The sequence below is a fragment of the Anthonomus grandis genome, chromosome 3, assembly GCF_022605725.1.
Source record: "Anthonomus grandis grandis chromosome 3, icAntGran1.3, whole genome shotgun sequence".
NCBI lineage: Eukaryota > Metazoa > Arthropoda > Insecta > Coleoptera > Curculionidae > Anthonomus > Anthonomus grandis.
This window is the reverse complement of record NC_065548.1, coordinates 44,369,320-44,396,568: the sequence shown is the minus strand read 5'-3', so window position 1 is coordinate 44,396,568 and position 27,249 is coordinate 44,369,320. Positions and strand designations below refer to the sequence as shown.

At 34.7% G+C, this 27,249-nt stretch overlaps 1 protein-coding gene across 3 annotated transcripts in view; it reads right to left on the bottom strand.

Annotated features, from left to right (window-relative positions):
* Nucleotides 1–27,249, bottom strand: part of LOC126734717 (rootletin) — a 439,794-nt gene that overhangs the window by 197,292 nt on the left and 215,253 nt on the right. For all 3 annotated transcript variants that reach the window (XM_050438438.1, XM_050438437.1, XM_050438439.1), the window contains exons 9-12: nucleotides 21,510–21,624; nucleotides 14,995–15,250; nucleotides 6,028–6,175; nucleotides 5,701–5,962 (exon numbers count right to left, since the gene is read on the bottom strand). In XM_050438438.1, coding sequence (XP_050294395.1) covers nucleotides 5,701–5,962; nucleotides 6,028–6,175; nucleotides 14,995–15,250; nucleotides 21,510–21,624 — 781 coding nt within the window. The remainder of the gene's footprint in view (nucleotides 1–5,700; nucleotides 5,963–6,027; nucleotides 6,176–14,994; nucleotides 15,251–21,509; nucleotides 21,625–27,249) is intronic.

Below are 27,249 nucleotides of genomic sequence, written 5' to 3'. Positions count from 1 at the left end.
GTGAGATTGGCCTGTAGTTCACGATTTGATCAGAATCCCCAGCTTTTAAAATAGGTATTATTTTAGCAGTCTTCCAAATTTCAGGGATTTGTTCTGTTGACAGTATTAACTTGAAAATGTAGGTCAGCGGATCAGCCAGGACACCAATGCAATCTTTAACCAAGAAGCTAGGCACACCGTCTACACCAGATGTTAACTTATTTTTGAGTTTTTATTAGCCAAAATAATCTGGGAAGCATCAACGTTGGAAATGTCAAAGTGGGGCACATTATCAGACGTCGACGAATGGTTAATGAAATTTGATTGTATAAATGCCTCACCAAAGAACAGTGCAAAAGCATCAACTATGTCTTGTGGGTCTTTAATTACCACGTCATCGGGTAGCCTCATCATACCAGGAATCCTGGTGCCAGCCTTCTTAGAACCAATAAAATTCCAAAAGCTAGATGGGTCCAAAGAAATATTCCTTTCGGTGTTTGATATATACAACTTATATTCATTGCGTATTTGTAGTTTGATAAGGCGTCTAAGAGAATGGAATTTATTTTGAAAGAATGGAGAATTGTACATTTTAAAGTCCTTGAAAGCCTTTTCTTTCCTATAAATGTTCTTAATCAATTCTCGAGAATAATAATTTGGAAATCTTCTTTTACGTTGCTGCTTAAGAGGAATGTGTGCGGCAAATATGCCATTCAATATATCATATAGGGCTCCACATGCATCATTAACGTTAGAGGATAAATACACAGTAGACCAGTCAGCTTCAAGGATCGAGTCATAAAGGAGATGGAAGTTGGCCTTTCTAAAGTTAAAAGAATGAGATAGGTTTTTATTAAGCTGAAAATTATGGATACGTTGGCCTGAGACAGTAAAATCAATTTTCAGTGATGCAAATCCTCCAAGACAAAAGGCACGTCACTACGCGAAACAGTACAGGTGAAGTTAGATAAAACAAGATCCAATAGTCTGTTATTATAGTTTAGGCTGTGATTACACTGAACAAGATTAAAAGTGTTAGCAAAATTATTCACAGCAATAGACTTTTGACTAACATGATTACTAAGTAGGTGAGTTAATAGAGAAATGAGACACGTTAAAATCGCCCACTATTATTACATTATGGTAGCTTTGATATTAAAAGTGTAAACTGATCCAGAAATTGTTCGAAAATTACAGATGTGATAGATGGTGGGATGTATAAAACAATCATGTAAAATATATGTAACCTAATAGTAAATGTACAGCCAACAACATCGATAGAGGGCGCAATACTGTTGCAAAAATCAGACAAACTAATTTTTTCAGACACAATGTTTTTAGAAACTCCACAGAGAACTCCGCCACCACGTGTGGCAATAACGGATTCAAATTTTCGGTCCGACCGGTAAACATCATAAATCTTTGGAAATATTTCACCACTAGATATCTCTGGCCTCAACCATGTCTCGGTGATGCATATGGTGTGCAAATCCTGAGCAGCAAGAAAAAAAGTCTCGGTTTTAGTGTTAAGACCACGAACATTTTGATAAAAACAAGTTAAGTGGGCATCACTAGCATGTAAAAATAAAGGCGAATCTAGTTTTTTGCTACAATTCCGGGGGAACCATGATGTATCTTATATAAAGATTATTTTCTTTATATAAGATTCCTCCTCCTATTCCTCCTATTCCTTCCTCTTTGCGTCGCTTCAACTCCGATTTGGCTGCCATAAGCTCATTGCGCTGCCGAGGCGTCATGTCTGTCTCGATAAAAAATTTACCGACAGTTCTTCAAAACAAGCCTAACATCGTCTGTACTACCAAGGATTACCACTTAGGGTGATCCTTGGAACAGCCTGCCGCCCGTTACGATTCGGCTTCCCAAATTTACTACCTATAATAGCGCATTAAGGCCCGCGCAGTGGTATCTAACATCGGACACTTCGTGTTTGTACCGGAAACGGTATTAGTAAATGATATAAAAATACAAGGAATATTTGGGAGAGTTTATTAAAAAAAACATGTTTTAATTTAAAAGATGTTCAAAATTCTGATCAACCACTACAGTGCAAGCATGATAGCGTCGTACCAGTTCCTCCTGTACACGTTGAAAAACTTCTGGAATTTCTTAAATTTCAGCAGCAACTAGAACAATCCTTCCGACTAACTCTTCCGCTATTTGAACCGGCGTGTCGTACACAAGCACTTTCATGGGACCCCATAAAAAGAAATCGCATGCGGTCAGGTCTGGTGAACGTGGAGGCCATGCATTTGGTGCTCTCCTTCCAACCACTCTTCCCTGATGTGTCTGGTTCAGATGTCCTCTTACAAATGTGCTGGGGCTCCGTGGTTTGGTATCGCATGTTTTATTTGACATTCAGAGAAACATTTTCTAAACATTCGGGCAGCGTTTCTTGCAGAAATTTCAAGTAAATTTCTCGATTTAGTAGTGGTGGCAACAGATACGGGCCAACCAGAGTATTATGATCATGTCCTGCCCAAACATTTACGATCAATTTTTATTGAAAACCACGCAGGTGCATATCGTGCGGTTCTTTTTAGCCCAAACGTGGCTGTTGCGGCTGTTGAAAATCCCTTCGCGAGTAAAGGCGGCGGCTTCATCAATGAACATCACTAAAGACGGAAATTCGACGTCGAGTCTCGTTTGTTGTAAGAACGATTGAGCGAATTCTACCCGACATAGATAATCTTCAGACAAAATTGCGTGCACCTTTTGAAAATTAAATGGATGCAGTTGTTGTCCGTATAAAACCTCCCATACCTGGACATGGTTTATTCGCAATAAGTGCGCTACAGCTCTATGGTAGGAGATTCATCAATTTACGCTAAGATTTCCTCTTCCATGCCTGGTTTCCATGTCTTCCCCCCGCATTATGAAGCTTCAGCAAATTAAATGTTTCGTTGCCACAAATAATCCGGATGCATATCACTTTATAACCAAATCTTACCCGGTCTCTCGCAATCTTGAATGCAAACGTGCAAATAGTCACTGACTTGGTAAGCGCCGCTGCGAAAAGCGTTCTTGGTAAATCCACAACGCGCGTCTTTCATTACCATTAGCAGCGCCATAAGCCAGGTGTACGTCTGCTAATTCAGCGAATGTAAAATTCTACATTTTAAAGTTTTAAACGTTCACACTACAATTTATATTAAGTTAGGTTTTACACATTGCCACGACGCGGACGCAATAATAAATGAGTAGCCTACGTAATGCGAGGGTCCGGCACCCGATTATTGGTCTTGAACGTGAAAATCGGTAGAGCTGGGCACTCAATTATCGATATTATTTGTGTATGTACATATTTATGTTAACATTTTTTCTTGTGCGCATACGCCTATGGGATAATAAGTAAAAAACGTTTGTTTTGGCGAGATCTACCCACCCTTATATTTTGGCACAAAAGTTTCGGAACACCCAGTATAGTACTTTATTTCTCATAACATGCCCCATGTTTTCTAGTTTTCTTTATCTAATGGTGTACATGACAATTTTTTTTTTATTCTTCTTAGAACATACTTCTATGTTTGTAATGTGATCTCAAATATTTCCAGATTTTTAGTGGTGTCTTCCGTGAGTATCCAGGATTCTACGCCATACATTAAAACAGAAAAGACAGCATCTTAAGTGCCTTACTTTCGTTTCAAGACATATGTTATGACTTTTAAAGAGGGCACTTATTTTGTAAAATACCATTCTTGCTTTTCCTACACGACATTTTATTTCTTATGCACTGCTCCATTGTTTTTTTATGATGGTTTCAAGGTAGCAATATTATTGAACAGGTTTAATTCGAATTCCGTCGAAATATAGCTGATCTCCATTTATATTTCCTTTACTGATGATCATTTGTTTCGTTTTATTTACGTTAATATTAAGAGCATATTGCCGACCCCGATAGCACCGTGGGCAAAGTGTTCACGTGTAGTCTCAGGTTCGAATCCTGAAATGGCCATGGTTGTTTGTGTTTGTCTTACAAAAAAAAAAACAAAACACTTGTGGTTCGGAACCCTTATTAAACTTTAGGTCCATAATAAACAAATTTAGGTCAATAATAAACAAGATTGGGCGGCCGTCGAAATACGACGCGAGTCCATTGTAATTGAGGAAGAAGAAGAAGATCATATTGTTGACTGTACTACGTGATATGGTTCATAAACCTTTACAGTGCTTCCAAGCTACTTGCTATTACCATGGTATCGTCGGCGTATTGAATATTATTCAGTCTGACTCCGTTCAAAAGGATACCTTCTTCAACTTCATTAAGGGCTTCGTTGAAAATATTTTAGGAACATAAGTTGAATATCAAAAGTGACAGAATGTGTGACTCCGAGTTATGTTTTTATCTGTTCCTTTTGCTCTTCTTCAAGTCTTAAGCATTTTGCCTGATTCCAGTTGAGTTTTAAAATTAATCTGAGATTTAAGATTAATCGTCCAAGCCAGGATATTGGCCATTTTATAAAATTGACTGAAATCAAATGCTTTTTCATAATGGATTAGATATGCGTAAACATCATAGTTGACGTCTCTCCATTTCTGAACTTGAACTCGAAAGAGTGCCTTTCTAGTTTTCGGATATCTGTTCTTAGCACTTGTTTTAAATTCACCCGACGGATCTAGTATAATACATGAACAATAAATGTATATTAGGCTCAGCTTGCCTTAGAACCTAAAACAGACTACCAATAATTAGAAAGAACAAGTAGAAAACTAGGATTGGGATTTTGCGATTTTACCATTACCCGATCGCTAACATTAAAAACTATAGGTTTGATTCATTCGATATATTTTTCCGCGAGATGCTCCTTACGAGAAAACAACCGATTACGGGCGAGCAAGAGGATGGATGACTTCTAGCAAATTCGATGATCTATTATGATTATCGTAAGATGGAAAGAATACAAGATCCTCAACCACCATCTGCTAACACTTCCCAAGTTGAACCAATTTCTAAGTGAATCTTGTCTCATCAATTATAGCGTTATTCATACCATCTTCTGCAAAATCAAGCTTGATATGTTTTTAAAATAATAAGACGGCATTAAAGTCCAAAATCCTTATTATAAGATTTTGTCCTATTTACTTCTGATAAATTCTTCAGAATTATGTTATCCCTCCTTATGAAGCTGGTATAGTTGCCTCCACCAATATTCTATCTTGCGGTTTATTTCCGGTCAAAGGTGCCACTGAAAGGCGCCAGCAGCTTTATGATTAAAGAAACCTGAAAATAAATTATTCGCAAAGGGAACTATAAGAGATCTATCACATTTGGACATACGAGATCCGAGAAGAAATTTTTTTAGTACCACATTCATTTTTGAACATTTTGTTTTTTGCAATAAATCACAAGCAGCCACAATTTCACCAACATGGCGTTGCATCTTCGATTATATCCACCGCCAATATGATGCGCGAGTTTAAGATAAACTAACCTAACCCGACTGTCTTAAAAAGTAAATCCTCATGAACATAAAACCATACAAATACATTATAATTAAACATTTTATTTAGAACTAACTTATTAAGACATGTATGAAACCAGCAGCTGCAGTATCATACTAATGAAAGTTGTCATCTCGGAGGTTGAGTCTATCGTATCTACGTCTGTCGTTTTAGACCTTAACTTTTATTATTGTATCTAAATAACTTAAATTCAAATAAGAAGGGACGTCATAATCAATGCCACAAATAAACTAAACTTACTCGTTTAATGTCGTCTTGAAGTTTCTTTTTATCCATTTCGAGATTGGAAGCTATAGTTTCTTTCTTAACCAAAGAATCTTGAACATTAGAACTCTCTCCTAATATTTTGTCCAATTGGAGTTCGTAATCATTCTTGATTTTCTCTAAATTTGAGATAATGCTCTCAGCTTCTAATTTTTGCTGCTCTAGCATATCGTTAGCCAAGCACATTTTGTGCAGTTCTTCTCTTACGGTTAGCAATTCCTCCCTAATTCTACTACATCTAAAGCAATAAACATAGGTTAAAAATCGGGTTAAAAAAAGTAATATAGTTGCTGATAAACTTACCTATCCTCTTCTCCTCTTAACGTGATTTCTCGTAAATCTGCTTCTTGATTTAATCGATCAACCTCCGATTGCAAAAATATTTTTTCTTGGTATGCGGAGTCTAATTCTTTTTGTAACTTACTATTTACTTTGGCTAATTTTTCATAGTCTGAAAAATTAAATTAAATTAGAAAAAAGTCTAAAAATTATAAATTAGAAATATCATCAAAAACATCCAAACAAAAAGTGGTATCTAACAAGAACTCTTCCTTGCTAGATACTTTTAGAAGCCCTTCATCTTATAACACCATAAGTCGAAATATTTTTTAATTAAGATCAGTCAAAAATGCAGATACTATATTAATATGTAACAAATTTTGAAAAACACGTATAGTACGGGAGACGGTTGCAAAATTTTGTCGAGTCTTACTCTAAACAGCAAACTTGCCTCGTAAAATGTTGTCCAAGGTATAATTAATAAGTAAGATATGAAACTTTGGGGAATTGTTAAGAAAGACTTACTAACATCAAATAACATGGACTTGCCAGTGATAAACAAAACCAGTCAAAAACTTGCCATTGTTTTATGAGACGTGCACATGACTGGCATATTTCCAACTCTCCTTGTCGCATGGATATGACTGATTTCTTCGACTTTAACGTAAATATATTCATGTTCATACTTTAAGCGCGATGATATAATTTCATTTAACATTTAACGTGGCAAGTTTGCTGTTTAGCATCTCGTACGGATCCGTGGGATAGCGTGGCCAGGCGTATTGAAGGTCACCAACGCCCAAAAGCTGACCAGACTGCAAAGTCTACTTGGGAATTACTCTCATAGCTCATAGCTCCAGAGAATAACCCCACAGTTTTCCAAGCGGAGGTGTTTGCTATACTCGAAGTAACAAACAAACGAGAGGCATTGGAAGGTAACGGGGGGATTTGCATCTACTCCGATAGTCAAGCTGCCCTCAAGGTAATTCAGAAACCCAGGGCCAGCTCAGCGCTAGTCCAGGAACGCAGAGACGCATTGGAAAGGCTTGCAGCACACAGGGAAGTGAGACTGAGGTGTGACAAGGTTCCGTTGACCCCTTCGTAGGCCCTGAACCTTGTCTCGGTCTTAGCAAAAAACAAATCTCACAGGCACCTAATAATTGGACCTGATAATTGGAAAAAACAAGAAAGAATTGGAGAAGGACAGAAAGATGTAGACAGGCCAACGAAATGATACCAGACCATTACGGCGACAAAGTGTCAAAGACTTGGTGGGAATCCTTACCGGGCACAACAGTCTAAACAGACATCTACACCTTCTTGGTATAAGAGAAAGCCTACTCTGTCCGAATTGCGGTATAGGGGAGGAAACTTCATACTACATACTAGGTATCTGTGATAGGTGGAGTCGCCTGAGAAGGAAAACTTTCGGAGCAACGACACTCCAACGGGAAGATCTTAAAGATCTGGACTGGGACAACGTGCAAGCCTTTATTAAAAGGACTGGCCGACTCAGTGAAGACCGCGCATTGGGTGTGGTGGAGGTGTAGTGGAGGCGTAGGGGTGGGTGATTCTGGGGTTGGCGAAAAGGGACTGTTCAGGCCTAATTGCCGAGATCTAACTCCCCCACAATTACTACTACTACTATTTGCTGTTTAGCATAAGACTACGTAAAAATCGACTAGTTTTTAACAAATCATATACGTACGCGATGTAATCAAATTTTGCGGCCTTCTCCCGGACTAGTACAGTAAATTTTGGAATTATAAAATTTATTTATTATTTTAATAAGCTAAGAATAAAAATAATGAATAAATTAATTATATAAACGACAACTCGAAAAAGAATTAAATATTTTTTAAGAAGTACGATGGCTCAGGATAGACATAATTCTCTTGCTATACTTTCATTAGAAAAAAGCATGGCATCGGTTGAAAGACTCGACTTTTTCATGCAAAACCAATTTTTACTAACTGTGTTGAAAGCTTTGCTGTAATCCAACATAACCAGCTCTGCTGGCATGTTTTCATCCAAAGATCTGATAATTTCATTTATTACATCACAAACTGCGGTCGCACAGCTACAGTTCGAATGAAAATTATATAGTTTTACAAGAAGTATAGAATTATTTGTCAGAAATAAATTGACTCTAGACACTTTTCAAGAACCTTATATAAAACTGGCAAAATTTATATTTTGGGGAAGTGTATATAATCCGTAGAGTTGTTTACTTTAGTTAACGTTTACTTTTTTTATCATTTTAACTATCATTAGAATTCTTAGCCGATTGCTTATTTAACCTATCTCGGTGGCTAATAGAGTTCTGAAGGAAAGTCTCTGAGTAATCGAAGGTTATAACGTCGTCTTTGACAGTCTTGATAAAAATTTAAAAAAAAAATGGATTGCTGCATACTTATTATTGACTTGTTGACAACCCTATCAAATGTCATTGGTCAATTCGGCTAGTTAAAATAGGGAGCTTCTTTGATAGAAACTTCCCTAATGTCATTTAAACTTTTTGTTCGCCAAAGTTGGTTTAGTCTCATTGCGCTGCAATCTAAATGCAGTACTCAATCAAAGCGTAATAGAGCGATATACGATTTTGCCAGTCAATTTTTAACGATCGAGAATGACAATATAATCCAATTTGAAAGGTACATACATTGGCAAGCAATTTTGAAAGTATTTTTGTGTCTTAAATTACATGGTAGTCTAATTTTTTGGGGCTGGTAAGAGTTTATTTATACAGGGTGTCCGGAAAAAGGAGGCCAATCCGCCGGCCACATATAGGGTGGACCAAAATAATGCGACTTTCGTTATGCCATTTGTTAATTGGGCGCTCGGTATTCAAAATACAGGGCGTCAAAATGAGAAATATAAAATCGTTTTTTTTTTAAATAAGTCGAGTGTTTCATAAGAAATTAAATTAAAATTTGGTACGAGGGGGTTTTTGGAACAAGAAATTGAAATCGGTTCACGGATTTGCTATACCTTGCAGAGGGCGCCACCTGCGGTATATTGCATGTGTTAAAAATACCAAAACTTTTTTGTACCCCTGTATAATAAAGTTCTAGTAAAAAATTCTAATTATCCAATCTTTTCTTGTAAAAAAAGTATTCTTAGTAAATGTCGGCCTGAGAACCCGTTTATTAGATATCTTAATTTTAAAATCTAGATACTTCTTTCTAAACAAATTGGCTGACCTTCCGGATCCAGTAACTTTTTACGTACTCTCAAAGTAACAAATTTAAATCCTTCTGACGCTCTTTACAAGCTTCTCAATTACTCCTAAAATAAATCTACGTTTTTTAATTACATATTTGTATTTGGTGTGTTTTCTTACAACTTATAAAACCATAATGGCTCATAGACCAAGAAATGTACCTTTTTCCGAAATAGCGGATATGTTTTTGATATTAAGAGAAAATATTATTTACCAGATTTATTAATAATTTATCCGAAAATGGCTGGGCTCTTAGCGTTTTAAAAAGACACAAAAAGTTGTTTGGTCAGAGATTGGCTATAAATAATAAAAAGCAGGTGCAACAGTTTTCAGAGAGACATTAAATACTTATTTTATGAATTCAGACTAAAAAAAGATTGTTTAGGTTCTTTGGGTTTTCGATTAGACTCAACGATTTCGAAGGGCCAGCCGGACACAATAAAATGCAGGCTTGACTAATATTTATTTAATTAACGTTTAAGTGCCACATTAAAAAGAAAACAAACTTGACATAATAATTTCTATAAACTAAAAGGTTACGATTATAAATAATATATAAATGTTACATATTTAAAATTGTCTATAAAAATTGTTACAAACGTTATCGTTTATTCTTGATGTAAAAAAACCTCTTTGCCAAAAAATTTAAGCTGAAGATATTATCATAAGGGTGATGAATCATAAGAACTGTGATGAACAGGAGATTTGGATCAGCCTTGTAATTTTCGTCCCATTTCTATTTTGTCTACCCTCTCTAAGATAGTTGAAAAACTTGCAAGAGCAGAACTTTGTCCTTTTTACATCATAATGGCATTTTGTCTGCAAATCAGTTTGGATTTCAAGCCGGTAAAGGGACTCATGATGCTGTTTTTAGCTTTTTGGAGGGCGTCTATATGTCCTTGAATTCTGGAGAGTCATCGGCGGCAGTGTTTTGTGATCTATCCAAAGCATTTGACTGTGTGGATCATGGAATACTGTTATCTAAGCTCGATAAATATGGTTTTAGGGGCGTAGCGTTGCAATGGCTTGAGTCCTATCTATCAAATTGTACTCAGAAGGTTACAGTGTCTGGGCGTTTGTCTGCTTCTAGATACCTAAAATGCGGCGTTCCCCAGGGTTCAGTGTTGGGACCACTGTTATTTTTACTATATGTGGATGACTTGAGTTCATTGAAACTGCAGGGCAAGGTGGTTCAGTTTGCTGATGATACCACCATACTATGGAGCCATAAAAATTCTGATTATATTAAGACTTGTATCCTTGAAGACCTTCAGATTTTATCAGGATGGTGTGCTTCCAACAGGCTCGTGTTTAATGTAAGAAAGACGTTTATAATGGGTTATAAGTGCGATGTTCAGGGTCTGATGTTTGATGAAAATTCCCTCTTGCAGAATAAAGAGTGCTGCAAGTTCCTAGGAATTACCATTGATGGTCGCCTTCGGTTTGAAGATCATATTTTACATTTAGCTGGGAAATTATCTTCTGGATGTTTTGCAGTAAGAATGGCAAAACAAGAGCTGGGAGGGGTGGTTGCACGTTCAGTGTACTTTTCACTTATTGAATTTCATATTCGATATGGCTTGCCTTTTTGGGGTTTAACCAATAAGGGGCTACTTAACATTGTCTTTGTTATTCAAAAAAAAAGCAGTTAGATACATGTGTTCTGCTAAGTTAAGAGATTCTTGCAAACCCCTCTTTATTTCTAAAAAAATCCTATCTCTTTTTTCACTCTTTATCTTAGAAACAGCTGCTCTTATTTACAAAATGCTCAAACTACTCTCTGACACTGGCCATTTGACTCGTCGTGTAAATGATGTTCCCCTACCTATTCCTACGTCTTCCCTTACCAAAAACTCATTAATTTACATAAGTAAAAAAATTTACAATCATGTTCCTCTATGTGTTAGACATATATCGGATGTTAAGAAATTTAAAAGAGAATTAAAAACGCTTTTATTGGCTAAGGCATATTATAACCTGGATGACTTTTTTAATGATAGGTTTTAACCTTGGACATGTTGGAAAGTTTTTTTTTCCTTTTTTCTTCTCTAGTTTTGTCAACAAGTTTACCTTTATTTAGTAATTGATTGTTTTATTTAGTTATCTTTAATTCAAGTATGTTCAAAAAGTTTTTGTCTTCTTGTGTTTAATTTTGTTCATTGTTTTGTCAATTTTTGAAATTGTATTTTTGTTTTGTTTTTTTTTAGCTTGTATGGAATATAGTACATTTTCTTCCTTTCTTTCTTTCTTATTCCTTTGCATATAAGATTCCTTGGATGTAACACTTCTTATGTCAGTGAGTATGTAATAAATAAATATTCGAAAAATAAAAAACATAAAAATTTGTTGCACTAATTACAATTATCATTCTTGTTAGCATGCTGATTATACTTCCAATCTTTGCGTTCAAAAAACTTTACACAATCAATATAAAGGGCATTGGTACCAATCGGATAGCGGGTATTACTGATATTTATTTAGACAGTTCAGAGGTTCTGGCTGTGCCGTATAATCCAAAGACTTCCAATTAAACACAATGTGTTTGATTGGTATTAAGCCAAGTGTCGTCCAAACCGAAATATATGAGATAACCCTGGCGGTAGAACTAATCAGTAGCAACATGCTGATAAAATGGTGATTATCCACACAGACTGTAGGCAGGCAGTTCTTACGCTGTAGAGACCACGGCTCATGTCCGAACTAGTGCAACAATGCAATCGCACCCTCGTGGAAGCTTCTTCTAAGAACAGAGTGACAGCTGGATCAAGGGAAATCGTGCCGCCAACTCTCTTGCTAAGAGAGTTGAGAGTTTGACGAATGAGTTTGACGAATATTAAAGAACTAATAAAATTATACTGTCACACGCTTTTCAAAAAGCGGTGGGATGATACTCAAGGCTGCAATTTGTCGAAGGAACTAATTTGACTAAAGGAAAACTGCATCTTATAACAGGTATCCTTACTGATCACACTTACTGGTCAATTAAATGTTCAAAATGAAACTAAGTAGAACTTGAGTTTGTTAGGAAATACAACCATGAATATGAAATAATAGAGCATATACTTTAAGCCTGCCCTGTTCTCTCATCAATACGAAGCAAAATTCTAGACTATCCCACCCATCTCTTGAAAAAATCCGGGGATTTCCTAGCAACGTTGCCGCTCTCGTTGATTCATTGGACTGGATGACGAGCTGAGAAAAAGGTCTGCTACTCCTTCAACAGAGGTACACAATGAGCCTACTGAGAATTAAGTGTAGTGGTGTTTGCACCATTCTCTGCAGTTGCAGATAAAGGTAGAGAACTTTTAAGCAATAAAACTTATTTAAAAAAATGTTTATATAAGTTTAAAGATCTATTAAAACCGATATTATAATTGGTAACAGTTTACAAAACGGTTTTGTGCTATTTTACTATTATAAGAAAATATCTGTATATAGGCCTCTTCTAGTGTCTGTACAGAACATAAAACTGGCGGCGCTGCATTAAAAAGAGTGTTTTTTTTGTAGTTTTTTTTTACCCTAGAAGCCTTTGGGACCCCGGAGCAAATAGGGGTGGGTGGGGTAAATTAACTATAAAATAGAGTGAAACAGCATCTGTCCTACATACCTAATTACAAAAAGCACCTACAGGCGGTGTTTTTGAATAAAATAAAGGTCACAAAACTCTAAAAAAACAAAATATTCTGTACATTTTTTCAAAACATACAATGCAAAAATTCCATAACAAATGAAACTTGTTTCCTTGTTTACTGCTTATTTACTAACATAGAGCAATGTTGCCATATTGACTTACAACAGATAAGGAAAATACTGAAAATCATTCTTATATGAGAAAAACAGTTAAAGATATCCAGGTTAAATTTGCTTAAATTTTGGATAACTATTTTATTGAAATATACGTACAAGGCCGGTATTAGTTAAATCTCAACGGCCTTTTGCGCCACAATCGGATTATTGGACGCATTGAGCAATGTTTTATCATAAAATATTTTCCAAATTTTTAATTGAGTTTTTTTAACTGAATAGAGAGTTGATCTACCTTATGCCCAACCCAAACTATTACTCGGCAGAAACAACCGCACTCGGTAAAAAATATAAAGAAAAAAAACTGGGAAACGTACCGGTTAGCCAACGCTAAAAAATGAGGCCTTTACAACTGCGCTAGAGAGATTCACATTTATTTTGTGTTGTACCCTATCCATATGCGCAATACAGTGCTGAGAGAACCTTTTTTATGCAAAAGGCATAAGAGCATCATAATCTGATACTCAAATGGGCAGAAATTGAAGTCTTAGAGAAATGGGGTTAAATTTCCCAAATATCCCCCTGGTTTCCATGACCCTGGTTAAAATGATTTTTCTTTAGTAGGTTCAAAAGAATAAACGTACCTACTAACAATAATTTATGTCCCAAAATTGATTGCGGTAGCTAAAATAGTTCCGAAGCTATAAAACGAAAAATAGTTTTTAAAGGTTATCTTCAAGGAGCTTTAGTTCCCTAAGGAAACATTTTCTTTTTTGACTTTTTGTTTCTATCCTAGAAGTTTGTAACATCATCAAAGGAACATCCTGTATATAGATATTATTTTTTAATAAACAAAGAAAACTAACCCATGCATGGCCCAAACCAGCCAAAAAAAAAACATTTTATTAATTGTAATATTATTTTTATTTATTTTATTATACATCCTACCAAATTCAATAAAAAAATTGTGAATATCAGTATCATCAAAATTACTTTTCCTAAATAAAAATTCTGCCAAATATCCATCAAAATGTAATTATTTTCTTCCATATCGTGAATTCCCCCTAAAAAATTCCGCCACATTCGCTCTACATTTTGAGTGTCCACAGTGGAGTCATCAGGATCAATAAAATAATTGAATGATTAATAGTAAAATAGCTGAAATGCTTTCTGGTATAATTTTTCATCCTATTTCCAACAATTTGATATTATGGTAGTGTCAGGCAATACCCATTGTCCAATGACTCCTAATAAGGTTTCGGCAGTCCTATCCTGAACAGTTGGTTTTCCATTCGAAGCCTTCAAAATCCTACTGACCCTCTATCCTTCTTCCTTTATTGCATTTTCTTTTTCCAAATTTTGCTTTATTAATTTCTATAACTCTTCCTGGCCCTTCCAGTTCTGTAGAATTATTGGTGACCCATAATACAAACATCTCTACAAAAGGAACTCCAATCCACATATGTGCGCGAGCTACAAGCAGCTTATAAAACCACGACCCTTTCTTGGTATTCTTTTTTGAAACAAACTCTCGACGATTTTTCTGTAAAGAGTAAGTTGTTGAACAAGTGTAGGTCAAATTATTAATATTTAGGTGTATCCTGTGACCGCAGGTATTTCAGTTGGTAGATCTTATAAACACCATAATTTACTAAAAAATCCACCAGGTTTCGGCGATTGAAACTTATCACTAAAAACTCCCTGATTGTAAAAGTACAACTGTCACAAGTTTTTGTTTGAAAAGTACTCAGCAATTATATATGTCAAGATAGTCTTTCACTATTTTGAGTTGCCTTTTTTATCTAATTTGACAACAGTCAACTCCACGTTTATTGGTAAAAAAGATGAAAACCGTTTTGTAAACAATTACCTTATAGTTAATTTTTAAATATGTGGTTTATAAAATTAACGAAAATACAACTAAATATTTTTTTAATTTAATAAAAGTAGCTCAATCGGCGGTAAAATGTTAATGATTACTCTGTAAATAATTGTATCAGTAAAATATTTTATCAGCAATATACCTTGATTAAGAGAATCCAATAAAGCATTTAGATCAGCCTTGTTACGCTCGAGTTGGCTTTTGTCAGACTTGAGCGATTCAATTGTGTTGAGTAAACTATCTCGTTCTTGGATAAGCTGTGAATTTTGCGTGTGACAAGTGTCAAGTTGTGCCACCAACTCTTTAGTGCGTTTCTCAAACGCTGCCGAGTTGTCTTCACAATTTTCATATTGTTTTCGAACTAACAATAGTTGCTCCTTATTTGCTTGGAGCTTTACCTAAAAATAACAAAGGCATAATAACGAAATAAAATAGTATATATGATTCAAAATGTTTTTAAATTCACAGTAGCTAATATGCACAAGCTTGATAAAAAAGTGCTTCATGTGTTTTATAAAATGCATTATTTGTTTCATTTTGTTTATTTCTGAGTATAGAATCCCCTGGTTTCAAAACCTGACAATTCCAATCAGAGTTAAAATGAAATGCCGACAAATCCAGTTTGGCCAGTCAGAATAACCCAAGAAGGTCAAACCTAAACCCGGCTATTATCTTGACCGTTGATATTTTATTTATAATATTTGAAAGCTAGTACGTCTAAGCAAAACAAACAGCATATTATGTCTGAAAGTTGATGGTTAATTTTTAACTGTCAATAGCGCATTAAATTAATATAATAGACAGTGTTCGAAACCATTAAAAAGTATCACCGGTAACAACTAATTGACATGTATGACATTTGAAGTGTCATTTATCGTATTTCCCTACCGACACCCTCCGCCACGAACTTAAAAATATACCTGGACTGCCAATTCAATGAAATGACCACTACTAGGGGGACGCCATTTTGCGTGATTGTGTCCTTTCGATGTTGGTGACTCTGACAAATTTTAATTGTGCCAACTGTAGGGAAACAAAACAATTAAAGTTTTTGAGAGGTTATGTTTACAAAAATACAAAATAGAAAGTTACATATAGGTAAGAATTTAAGATAGTTGCGTTAGATCTGTATTTTTCTGGTACTTCTTTAAGAATTTCGTTAAAATTTATGAAAGAAAGTAATCCTCACCTAAAATGAGACAAAGTTTCAATCAACTTGGAATTTTTGTTTAGTAGGTTCAAAAGAATAAACGTACCAAAAAAAACTGCGTGCACTTTAAAATCTTTGTTTTATCATTCTGATAATCTTGAATCTTATAAATCCTAATACCATGAAAATCATGATATTCATTTAAATTTTTGCTTGTATTTACTTAACAAATTCAGTTAAAAATACTTTACTATTTTTACTATTACTAAGTATACTTTCCTTAGTTTTCTAAGTTTTACTTTCCTTCCATGTACAGTGTTTCCACATTAATAGGTACAACCATATATTATTATGAGAATCAAAATATAGTTGATTTTATGAGTTTGTAATTATAAAGGGTTTATATAGAAAAAATATATTATTCTGTCAACAACTCAATATATTATTCTATTATAAACAACACAGACGGACAATTCACAATAATTCGGTTTTGAGAAACTGAACCAAATACCTTTAAATAAAGATGGTGATACATTATTCACGTATTAAATAAGGAGAAAGATATATCGCCTGTTCCAGACGATATACCCAAGCGTCGTTTACAAATCGTCAAAAACTAGGCAATCCGCTATACTCACACGTCAAATGTCAACTTCATTACCGTTATTTAATATATTTTTTGTTGGCAACACTAACAATTTTCAGAGTGACCAACATCAAAAGGACACAACCACTATAAAAATGGCGGCCACCATGCAGTGGTCATTTTTGGGTATCGTGGCCATATGCATTAGCAGTCCAGGTATATTTTTAAGTTCGTGCCCTCCGCTATCTTACGGACGATAGGCATAGCCATAAACATAGCGAAACGCATGCGCATTAATGTTGTTCGCATTATGGTCAAATAATAATAATTAATAATGCTAAAAGGAGACTAAATAAGTTTATTTATAAATAAGTTTTTTTGTCTGAAACAGTAAAAAGATATATGTTGATCCAGCAAAATAAAACATCATACACAATAATTGTGATCTGATTCAAGAGCTGCAAAATCCTCAATCATATTGTAACTCTAGGTACTTTCAAATTTTTAAATAAGGCTACCTAACTAAATTAGCTATAATATTGTAGACCAAATATTAATAAAATATCTATAGTTTGTTTAATAACCAATAAAAATGAGGTTAGAAAATGTAAAACGAATTTCTTGCTATCGTTAGGTTAGCGGTAAACATGTCAACTATTTGGAAATCACTTTTTGGGGAGCTGTCAAACAGCGGCTGAGATAACATTTATGTCTATGTTAAGCGTCAAAACATATGCATATTCGAAAACTATCTAATAACAGCACAAAACAGTTAATTCTAATAATAGTGTGTCCTCAAAAGCGGTAAACGGATTTGGCGCGAAAACGCGTATCTCGTATACCAAACGTGTAAAAACGAGAAGTTCAAAAGAATGAGAAGTAAAAAGCATTTTTGTTTCATTTTAATAAAATATTACTCCCGTTTTAATCCCTTTCCTTAATTTTTCGGTATTAACCTAAAGAATTACCTGATTATCCAAGTTATCAGCTTGTTACTTCAAAAAAAATCCTATAGATACAGATGCCTGTTTATGCGTGATGTGAAAGAGTTTCATCGACGTTTTTACATGCATAAAGATAAGGTAGACCAGGATAAGTTTGTTATTAAGGATTGTACGACTCATAATTTAAACGGCAAGGCCGAACAGGAAATCAAAACTACAGAATTTTTTTTCCATAAAGTATAAAATTGGTCTTGCCCACTCAACTAAAATAATTCCTGTTTGCCAAAAAGCCTTTCTTTCTATTCTAAAGATAAAGAAAGTGTGTTAATGCTATTTTATGTAAAAAAAAACAAATGGCTCCCGAGAACAGAGGATCGAAAAACGCCACTATGTACTGCAAGAAAATCATCTATAATGAGATTTATTAAAAAGCATCTAGTCTTTGAAATCTTATTATTTCCAAGATGTGGCAGAACTATTGTAAGAACACAGAAGTTGATGCGTTCGATGATCATAGTTAAAAAAAGTTGTTTGCGTCATGTTTCCAATATCTGTTGCTATAATATTGGCTTTGGTTCTTCTAGAACTGACCTTTATTCGATTACTCTTCAACTAATGGAAAAAATTAAAGCCGAAAAAGATGAAAAACTTAAAGTCACTCTTAGGACTGAGCGCAGGGTTCATAAATTGTGGGCAAAACTTTTTTTTTTATTTACTTAGGGAAGAAAGGCAAGGTCTTAAAATAATATCTTTTGACTGTCAGAAAAACCAGGCAATGCCGAAGATTCCTGATCAGCCGGTCTTTTATAGAAGACAGCTTTATACTTATATTTTGCCGCCGTAACGGTATCTTCTCATTCATCGCTATCTAAGAAAAATGTTTTTTATATACGTGGGCTGAAGACCAACGCCATAAAGGCGCCAACGGAATTTCCAGTGCAGTTTTCCACAAACTTTGCAGGACAATCATGGATGATATAGGTACTGTTCGACTTATTGCAGACGACTGCGCGGGACAAAATAAAAACTGCATAATGATAATGTCATTAAATGGCCTAGCCTCGATGCTCTTCCCAGCATTAGAAAATATGGAACTTATATTTCCCGTGGCTGGACATTTATTCATCCCACCCTATAGGGTCTTCGCTCAAATCGAAAAAGCGATAAAGAAAAAAGAGACCATCGTATCGTCAGATGAGTTTCGCAATATACTTAACGACCCTGGAACTGTTTTTACACTTAGCAAGGATGTCAAAGTATACGATTGGAAAAAAGACTCTCAGCATTCAATTAAACTACCTGCACAATGGCATTTTAAATTTAATATGAGTAAAAGATTTTTACTTAGGAAAGGTAGAAACAAAGTTGTCACAATTCGAAGACAACAATCTTATAGGAGCGATCTCGGTGAATATAAGCTCGTTTTTAAAAAAGGATGGATCGTAAGCAGCTTTATACAGTCTGAAATTCCTGATGGTGTTATCCCAAATAGAGGGAAACTTAACGACGTAAAGGTATTAATAGAAAAGGACTGGCGTGCACTAGAAGATCTGCAGTATAACAGTTAAGTTCTAAACAAATATGGTGAATCCACCCCCGTTGGGAGCGCAGAAGCTGAAAATTTATGTAAACCAGTTAAAGAAATTCCTGATGTAGTGGTCTTATTATTTATTTATTATAAATTTTGAGTATATTTTTGTTTATAATAAAAATAATTTCAAAGTAATACACCATTTTTGTTTTTATTCATTTAAGAGTATTCAAGTCTGAATCAAGACAAATTCTTTAAAGTGAGTTGCAAAAAGCGATAGTTCCATATTTTAATATCAAAGTTCATTATATTTATGTAAATTCCGACTTTACTAATGTACTTTAGAAAGAAGCATTTTTTTATCTTATTAACCTAGCCCTTAATTAATGACTAAAAATGAGTAAATTTAATGACTGGATCATGAACAGTTTTTTGCGTTTTACCAAAATTCGACCTAAGTGGATTTGTTGGGTTTAGAATCTAGGAGATTCAATTTGTGTTTTAAATTTTAAAGGCATAAGCTTTTTAATTACTATAATGATAACATGATTCATGACTAGATTTGCGCAAACAGCGAACTGGCTAGGTTTCCCTTAGCTCCGGCATCTTTTGGAAGTAAATATTATTAAAATACGAAAGAAAACTTAAATCAAAAGAAAATAAAATTAGGTCTGCAAGCAAGAATCCAGGTTAAAATGAAAACTCTAAATCTACAGTATCTGTCTTTAATTTACTTATGGTAACATGTTTTGCCTTAAGAGCATCATAATTGTAAAACAATAATTTTTTCAATCTTATGTTCTTAAAAGGTCCATAAAGACGTTACTCAAAAAGGGAGACTAGCAAGAGCCCATGGCTAAAGTTTAGTTTAACAAAAGATATGTAGACGATGTTTGCATCCTTTGGGATGGAGACGATGAACAGCTGAGAGAGTTTTTAAAATTTGTGAACTGACTACACCATAAAACAGAATTTACACTAGAAGTTGACAACAATCGTCTTCCTTTTTTCAACCTTCTTTTAATAATACAAAATAACAGACTTGTGACAGTGTTTGAAATTTATAGAAAACGATCTTCTACAGTTAACCTAATACAATTTGATTCCAACAGTCCAACTAACCGAAACAACGAGTTTGCCAGCTTTAATTCGCTATTCTACGGGTTAATTAATGTCTCTTTGTCACGAGAAGTATTTAGTAAGAAATTCTCTCAAGTTCATGTCTTACTTTGGCAATATCTCGTCTCGGCTAGCAAGGATGTTTGCGCCGTTAAATGTCATTTGTGCTTTCTCAACCACAAATAATTTGAAAAAGCATTCAGTTAAGATTAAAGACAAATTACGCCCTTTATTATCTTCCGGTTTTACGACATTAAATGTTCGGAATTTTCAGCAGTCTACGTGGGTCAGTCTGGCCAGAAAATTAGGCACAAAATCAAAGAACAAACACCAGTTTTTTAAATAGCTTCATACCGACATAATTATTTTTAAATCGGCTTTTGCCAATCATTTGTTGGCCCAAAAATATTAAGTTCCACCGGAGGATGGCATGAAATTACTAAAGGCATGTGATAAGGGTAAAAAACTTGATCTTTTAGAATCCTTTGAGATAAGCCTAAAGCGCCTTGATTTTACATTGTGTAAATGATCAACAGCCGCATAGCTCGTATTATGGAAAAACGAATGCCATCTATTTTTGTTATTTTAACATAGAACTAATATTCAACCTTAGGTGAGTAATCTGTGGTTCTATCACTATCCATCCAATATATTTATATTTTAATAACTGTTAGTTTTTTGAACATCCGGTAAGAGTTTTTTTAAGCCTCATAATTTGGGGAGAAAAATTAGGTTTTTTGTTATAGGTCTGATGAGCCCTTAAGGCGAAACATGTTACCATAAGTACATTGAAGACATTAATACTGTAGTTTTGGAGTTTTTATTTTAACTTAAATTAAAAATCCAGAACAATAAATGACATTTTTGAAGTAAGCAAGAACTTGTTTGTGAAATGTTTGTGTGATTTGAAATTTTACTTGTTTTGTTATATGACATTATTTTCACATCAAATTGTCACATCAATTTCTAAATTATAAATTCTTTTAGCCCTATGAATATAGAGTAGTCGTCAATTAATAATGTTAATTGTAACCAAAATATGTTCCTATCTTTTAAATTAGCGAGTTTAATTACATTGTTTGACTATGTCTTCAATTAGCACCTTATTCCCTAGTTGTTTTTGATACAATTGAACAAACCCTCGGTTTGTATTGTTTGACTCATTTTGTCTCTTTTTTGGAAGGTACCCCCATAGAATTTGCATTCTCCCATAACCCACGATTTACGAACTTAAATAACATTAAAAAAAATAAAGTAATAAATAGTGAAATCAGTGCAAAAAATGTAGTGACTAGTAGCAACACTAATTATAATATTCTGATAATACCTGTAGTTCATGAATAATTGATTGATATTTGTGTAATGCTGCCTGAACAGCGGAAACAGTACTTTCTGCGAACGCTGCTGGAGCAGCCATTCCTCGCCCTGATCTCCTTGGTGATCTAGTTAAGATTATTATATTAGCCGATAGTATTATACATATGTGGTGTTCCAGGAAATTCATCGATAGATTATAGGAAAAATATGAATAGGAAAATATTCAAAATTTGGCAATAACGAAAATATTTTGATACTTTCAGCATTTCCAGTTATACTATTTTTCAAATTCAAAAGCTTTATTAATAGGCCGAGCTCAGCCATAGGCTGCTTAGGCCCAACCTGAAATTACATAGAATAACACTAAAGGTTAGAGAGAAATTTAAAAAAATAAATAAATATGATATACAAACCTGTAGACGATATACATTAGAAAATTAAAAGTTACATCTTAACTAACTACAAAAATATAACTCAATTCAATATTACACCTAAATTTAAAAAAAAACAACATTTCTATGATAAGTTTTTCTAAATAATCAACGATGAAAGAAAAAAAAAAATGTGGTAGATTTGGGATATAACGATGCTTTTATAAAATATATGATGTTAAGGCAATACTATAAAATACGGAAGCAAAAATTATTATACTGCACTAGGCGTGACAACGTCGCTTTTACGTATCCGAAACGAAAGGAGCGACGTCAATGCTGATCTGAAGACCATGATGTTCGGCCTTGAGCGTTGTGTTTGCTCCGTAGTTTTAACAATAAAGTTAGTGCTCAAATTAATACAGTCCACAATTATTTACACCAGCCCCCAACATGATCCTTCGCCCGGATATTTGGTGAAAAAGATGGCCCATTCATTCGACTAATTGATGAAGTAAGGAGAAGTAATTGAAAACTACACCACAATATTCCAATCGTTTGATTTTCGTTTCGTCGCTGGAGCCGTCTGATCTAAGACTCGTGTCTGATCAGTTTAACGATAAGTAAGACTGTTTTATATTATTTTTCGCTTGTTTATACAAGGTGTTTCAGAACTATGGGATCAAACTTCTGGAGGTTGTTCAGTGCAACAGAAGAATCCATTTAAGTATAGGAACCCATGTCCGGAAATGCGTCACTACGCCACTACGGCCCTAAGACGCGTTAAAATTTATAAAAAACATTAATTACCTAAATAGGATCTGCTGCATTTATTTTTACCTTTTGTCCATGATACTATAACAACAATTGTTTAAAATCAACGCTTATCAATGTCAATTCTCAATGTCATGTTTAAAAATCTTATAGCTTGCAATTTTTAAACTTTTATTGCTAATGGAAAACTTTACCAATCAAGAATTGGCGGATTTGCATTTGGCATACGGAGCAACAAACTGCAATGCACGAGCATCATCGCCGTTGTATCATGAACGTTATCCCGAACGACAGCATCCTGGATACAAAAAGTTTATTGCGGTTCATCGGCGGCTCGCTGAGACAGGCATGTTTAAGACCAAGATGCATGTTACTGGTGTTGCTCGAACCGTAAGAACGGTCGAATTTGAAGAAGAGGTGCTTCAGCGAGTTGCCGATGAACCATCAAATAGCACACGTGACGTCGCTAAGAATATGAATACTAGTAACGCTTCTGTCTGGCGGGTACTACACGAGCAACAACTCTATCCTTACCACTTCCAGAAAGTTCAAGGAATGACTGCAGCCGATTATCATCCTAGAGTTCAATTTTGTCGATGGCTTCTGGATCACATCATTGCACAACCAAATTTTTTACGATATGTTTTGTGGACCGATGAAGTCTCTTTCACAAGAGACGGTATTTTTAATAGTAGGAATAGCCATGTTTGGGACGAAGAAAAGCCTTATGCAATTTTTCCAACAAAACATCAGAATCGTTGGTCTGTCAACGTATGGGCAGGCATTGTTGATGATTATTTAATTGGGCCATACCTTCTACCGGAACGATTAACAGGGCCTATTTATCTGCGTTTCTTGGAGGAAGTTCTCCCAGAACTCCTTGAAAATGTTCCACTAAACGTTAGACAGCAAATGTGGTTTCAGCATGATGGAGCGCCGGCTCACTTTGCTGTACAAGTACGCGAGTATTTGGCTCAGCGGTTTGGGCACCGTTGGATTGCCAGAGGTGGAGCAGTTTCTTGGCCTCCTAGGTCACCCGATTTAACGTCGCTCGATTTTTTCTTGTGGAGACATGTACAGTCTTTAGTCTACGAAACTCCAGTAGAATCAGAGCTAGACTTAATTGGCCGAATAACAGCAGCATTTAAAGTCATTCAAAACGAGGATTAAATTTTTAGTGTAGTCCGTCGAAATCATGTGCGGCGTTTAAATCTATAATTAATTTTTTTTTCTAAATTTAAACGCGTCCTAGGGCCGTAGTGGCATAGTGACACATTTCCGGACATGGGTTCCTATACTCAAATGGATTCTACTGTTGCAATGAACAATCCCTAGAAGTTTGATCCCATAGTTCTGAAACACCCTGTATTTATTTGTGTCAATAAAATGCCTGGATTAGCAAAAAAGAAAATGAAATCTTAGCCAATGATGTTCTGTGCCAATTGCGAGTAAGACTGGGTAAAATTGAGCCACTCTTTAAGGAATTTAATGAGTTGCAATGCCAAATTGAGTTACTGGACACCTCCGATACTGGGGAAAATGAAAGAGAAAATTTTGAAAAAATATATTTCGGTTTAATAGGGGAAGTTAAAAATTGTTTAAATTTTCATGATGATTTGAAAATTCAAGAGGCATCAGTAGTCATCAATAGTAGTAATGCTAGTAGTAGTAATAGGTGTCAGAGGACGAAACAAAATGGAGAATTAAATTATAATCATTCTAATAGTATAACCAAAATGATTTTTTATCCTTGGTAAAACTTCCACCGATTAAAATGCCCACATTCAATGGTAAATATGATCATTGGTTAGAGTTAAGGGATACGTATTCATATAAAAATACTGTGTTTAGATGCGTTGTAGCAGGAAAATTAGCATTAGGTGATAAATACTGGCAGAAAACTATATCCATACTACGAACTAAGAAACCCTTAGAAGATATTTTAACTAAACTACGTTTTGCCTTTAGACAATATGAACTTAATACGGGGTGTGGCAGAAGAATATGATGTTTTTGAAATATTCATAAAATCATTAGTTTTTGCTTTAGGAGAACATTTTTATTGGTAGAGCAACATACACAAAGACAGCATTTGATAATACTCGGATGGATTTTCAGTTGTGGAAAAGAATATCAGGCATATGGTGAACGTTTCCATCGACGCAATTTTTAATGCGTTCGCGGAAACTAGCCTCGACTTTTTGCAATAAATCTCTATTAATTTCACTAATTTCCTGGCAGATAGCATCTTTCAATTCATCTAATGTACGAGAATTATTTCCACAGACGCGAGAGGTACCCCCATAAAAAGAAATCACACATGTCCGGGGACCGAGGAGGCCATAAAACGTCACGGAATCTTGAAATTATATGGTTGGCAAACAAAGGACGAAGAACAGCCATAGATGCTCTGGCGATGTGTGTGGTGGCTCCATCTTGCTGGAACCACAAACGGTCATGGTCAATACGTCTTCTTTCTAACTCGGGGATAAAGAAGGTGGTGACCATATGAACGTAACGTTTAGACGTTACTGAAACGGTAACCCCATTTTCTTCAAAAAAATAGAGACCTATCAAGCCGAATTTGAATTGAATTGAAATACTTTGACACAGATTTACAGAATACTTTAATATTCTGTAAATCTGTGGCTTTGAGTGAAGGCACCGAATGTAATCTGACGCACACCACTCCCTTCTCTAATGGCCAATCACTACCTGTCCTAAAAACGTTCGCTCTTTCTGCCGCACCCTGTATATTTGAAAGTAAAATTTTTAGACTTACGTTACATTTAGAATTATGAAACTGTTTATTTATAGGATGATAAAATGATATAGCTATACAATATTACCGATATTATCCTTTATGTTACGTTTGGAAAGGTAACAGAAACAAGTTTGTACGTTATTAAATTTATTTGCCAATATTAAATAATTACTTTAACTCAAAGATGTTATTGTTCTAGTTGCTCTACTTGAAGGTATCTAGTATAGAGTTATAAGATTATTTTTTGAAAATGTTATTTTTAAGTATTATGTTGAAAGTACTTGGAACTTTCAAGGCGGGCGGGTATATGTTAAGTCAATACTATAAAATACGGAAGCAAAAATTATTATATTATACTGTGCTAGACGTGGCACAATTGTATTCTTTAAAAAGAGCAATTTTTTTTGTAACATTAGTGATCTATACGCGTACAACTGTCTTGCATCAAATACAAAAACTTTCTTCGTATAATAACTCGGTTGAATATAATTTGTTTTTATTAAGTATTATTCCTAAAAATATTTTTTGGATTTTTTCTAATGCAAGCAAGTGCTCCTTATAAATACCTCCCAACCCACAATTTCATACTGTATAAGCGATTCCACCAATGAAAAATATATTATTTTTAAATGTTCAATATTAAGTATTTTTTTAAGACATTTAAACTTATACTGTAAAAATCTAAATTTTTTTTATTAAAATAGAATGTTCCTTCTATTTCATATGACAGTCAATTTCAATACCCAGATATCTGTGGTGTGTGACTTTTGGACAAGTGACTTTTGGATTCAATAGAATCATTTTTATTTTTGTGGTAATATTTAAAGTAATATGTGAGACAACGTTTACTTTATTGCAGCTAGAAGGTAAAAACTTTGTTTTTTCAAAATTTATAGTTTATTAGCCAATTTATAGACATCTCATCTAACCAGAATTTATTTTTTTTAAATCCTGCTCAGCAAAATCCTTGACTTCTAACCAATTGTGTCCAGTTACAAGAACTGCAGTGTCATCTGCGAAAGATGATATATTACTATTTAGATTCAGTTTTAAGACGCCGTTTATGTATATAGTGAATAGCACAGATCTCAAAACGGTTCCTTGGGGAACTCCGTATTCAACCAACAAATCTTCACTAGAGTTTCGATCAATAATAACTCAGCCTATTTGACAGGTACGTTAAATGGCAATGTCTATCTTAAATTTTTGGCCAATCAATTGCCGTTGTTGCTAGAAGTTGTGCCATTGGAATTGCAGTTAGATGGTTACCCCGCACATTTTGCTATTGCTGTGCGAGAATACATTAATGGCCTCCACGATCACCAGATTTAACTTATCCTTATTTTTATTTATGGGGTCGATTAAGAGAACGAAACGGTCATACAAGAGAACGAAACTATTTCCTCGAAAAAATTTTCAAAAAAAAATGTTATTTTTTTTCGCCATTAGCAATGGTTTTATCTTCCGTGGTTTCTGATCTTGGGTGTCTTATGAAGAGCAAAAGTAAATTCTTCAAAGCGATTCCAGTTTGTTCTATAAAGAAGGTGTCGAGTATGGCCAGACCCCATGATTTAGCCATATCATCTATAAGCGCAAATATATAGAAAAGAAAAATGCGCAATATACTTAACCCATAAAATTCTAAAAAGTGTGTAGTGGGCAATGAATAGCTCTGTTTGTCTATTGTTATTCGAAGGTATTTGCCTTTCTTTACCATATTCAAGTTTTGCGAGCCAAATTGAAATTTTATGGGCTTTTTTAAAATGCATTCACATGGTTTGAGTCATACTTGGCTAGTCGGAGATCGACGGTGTACACTTGATAACAAAAACTCTTAATAT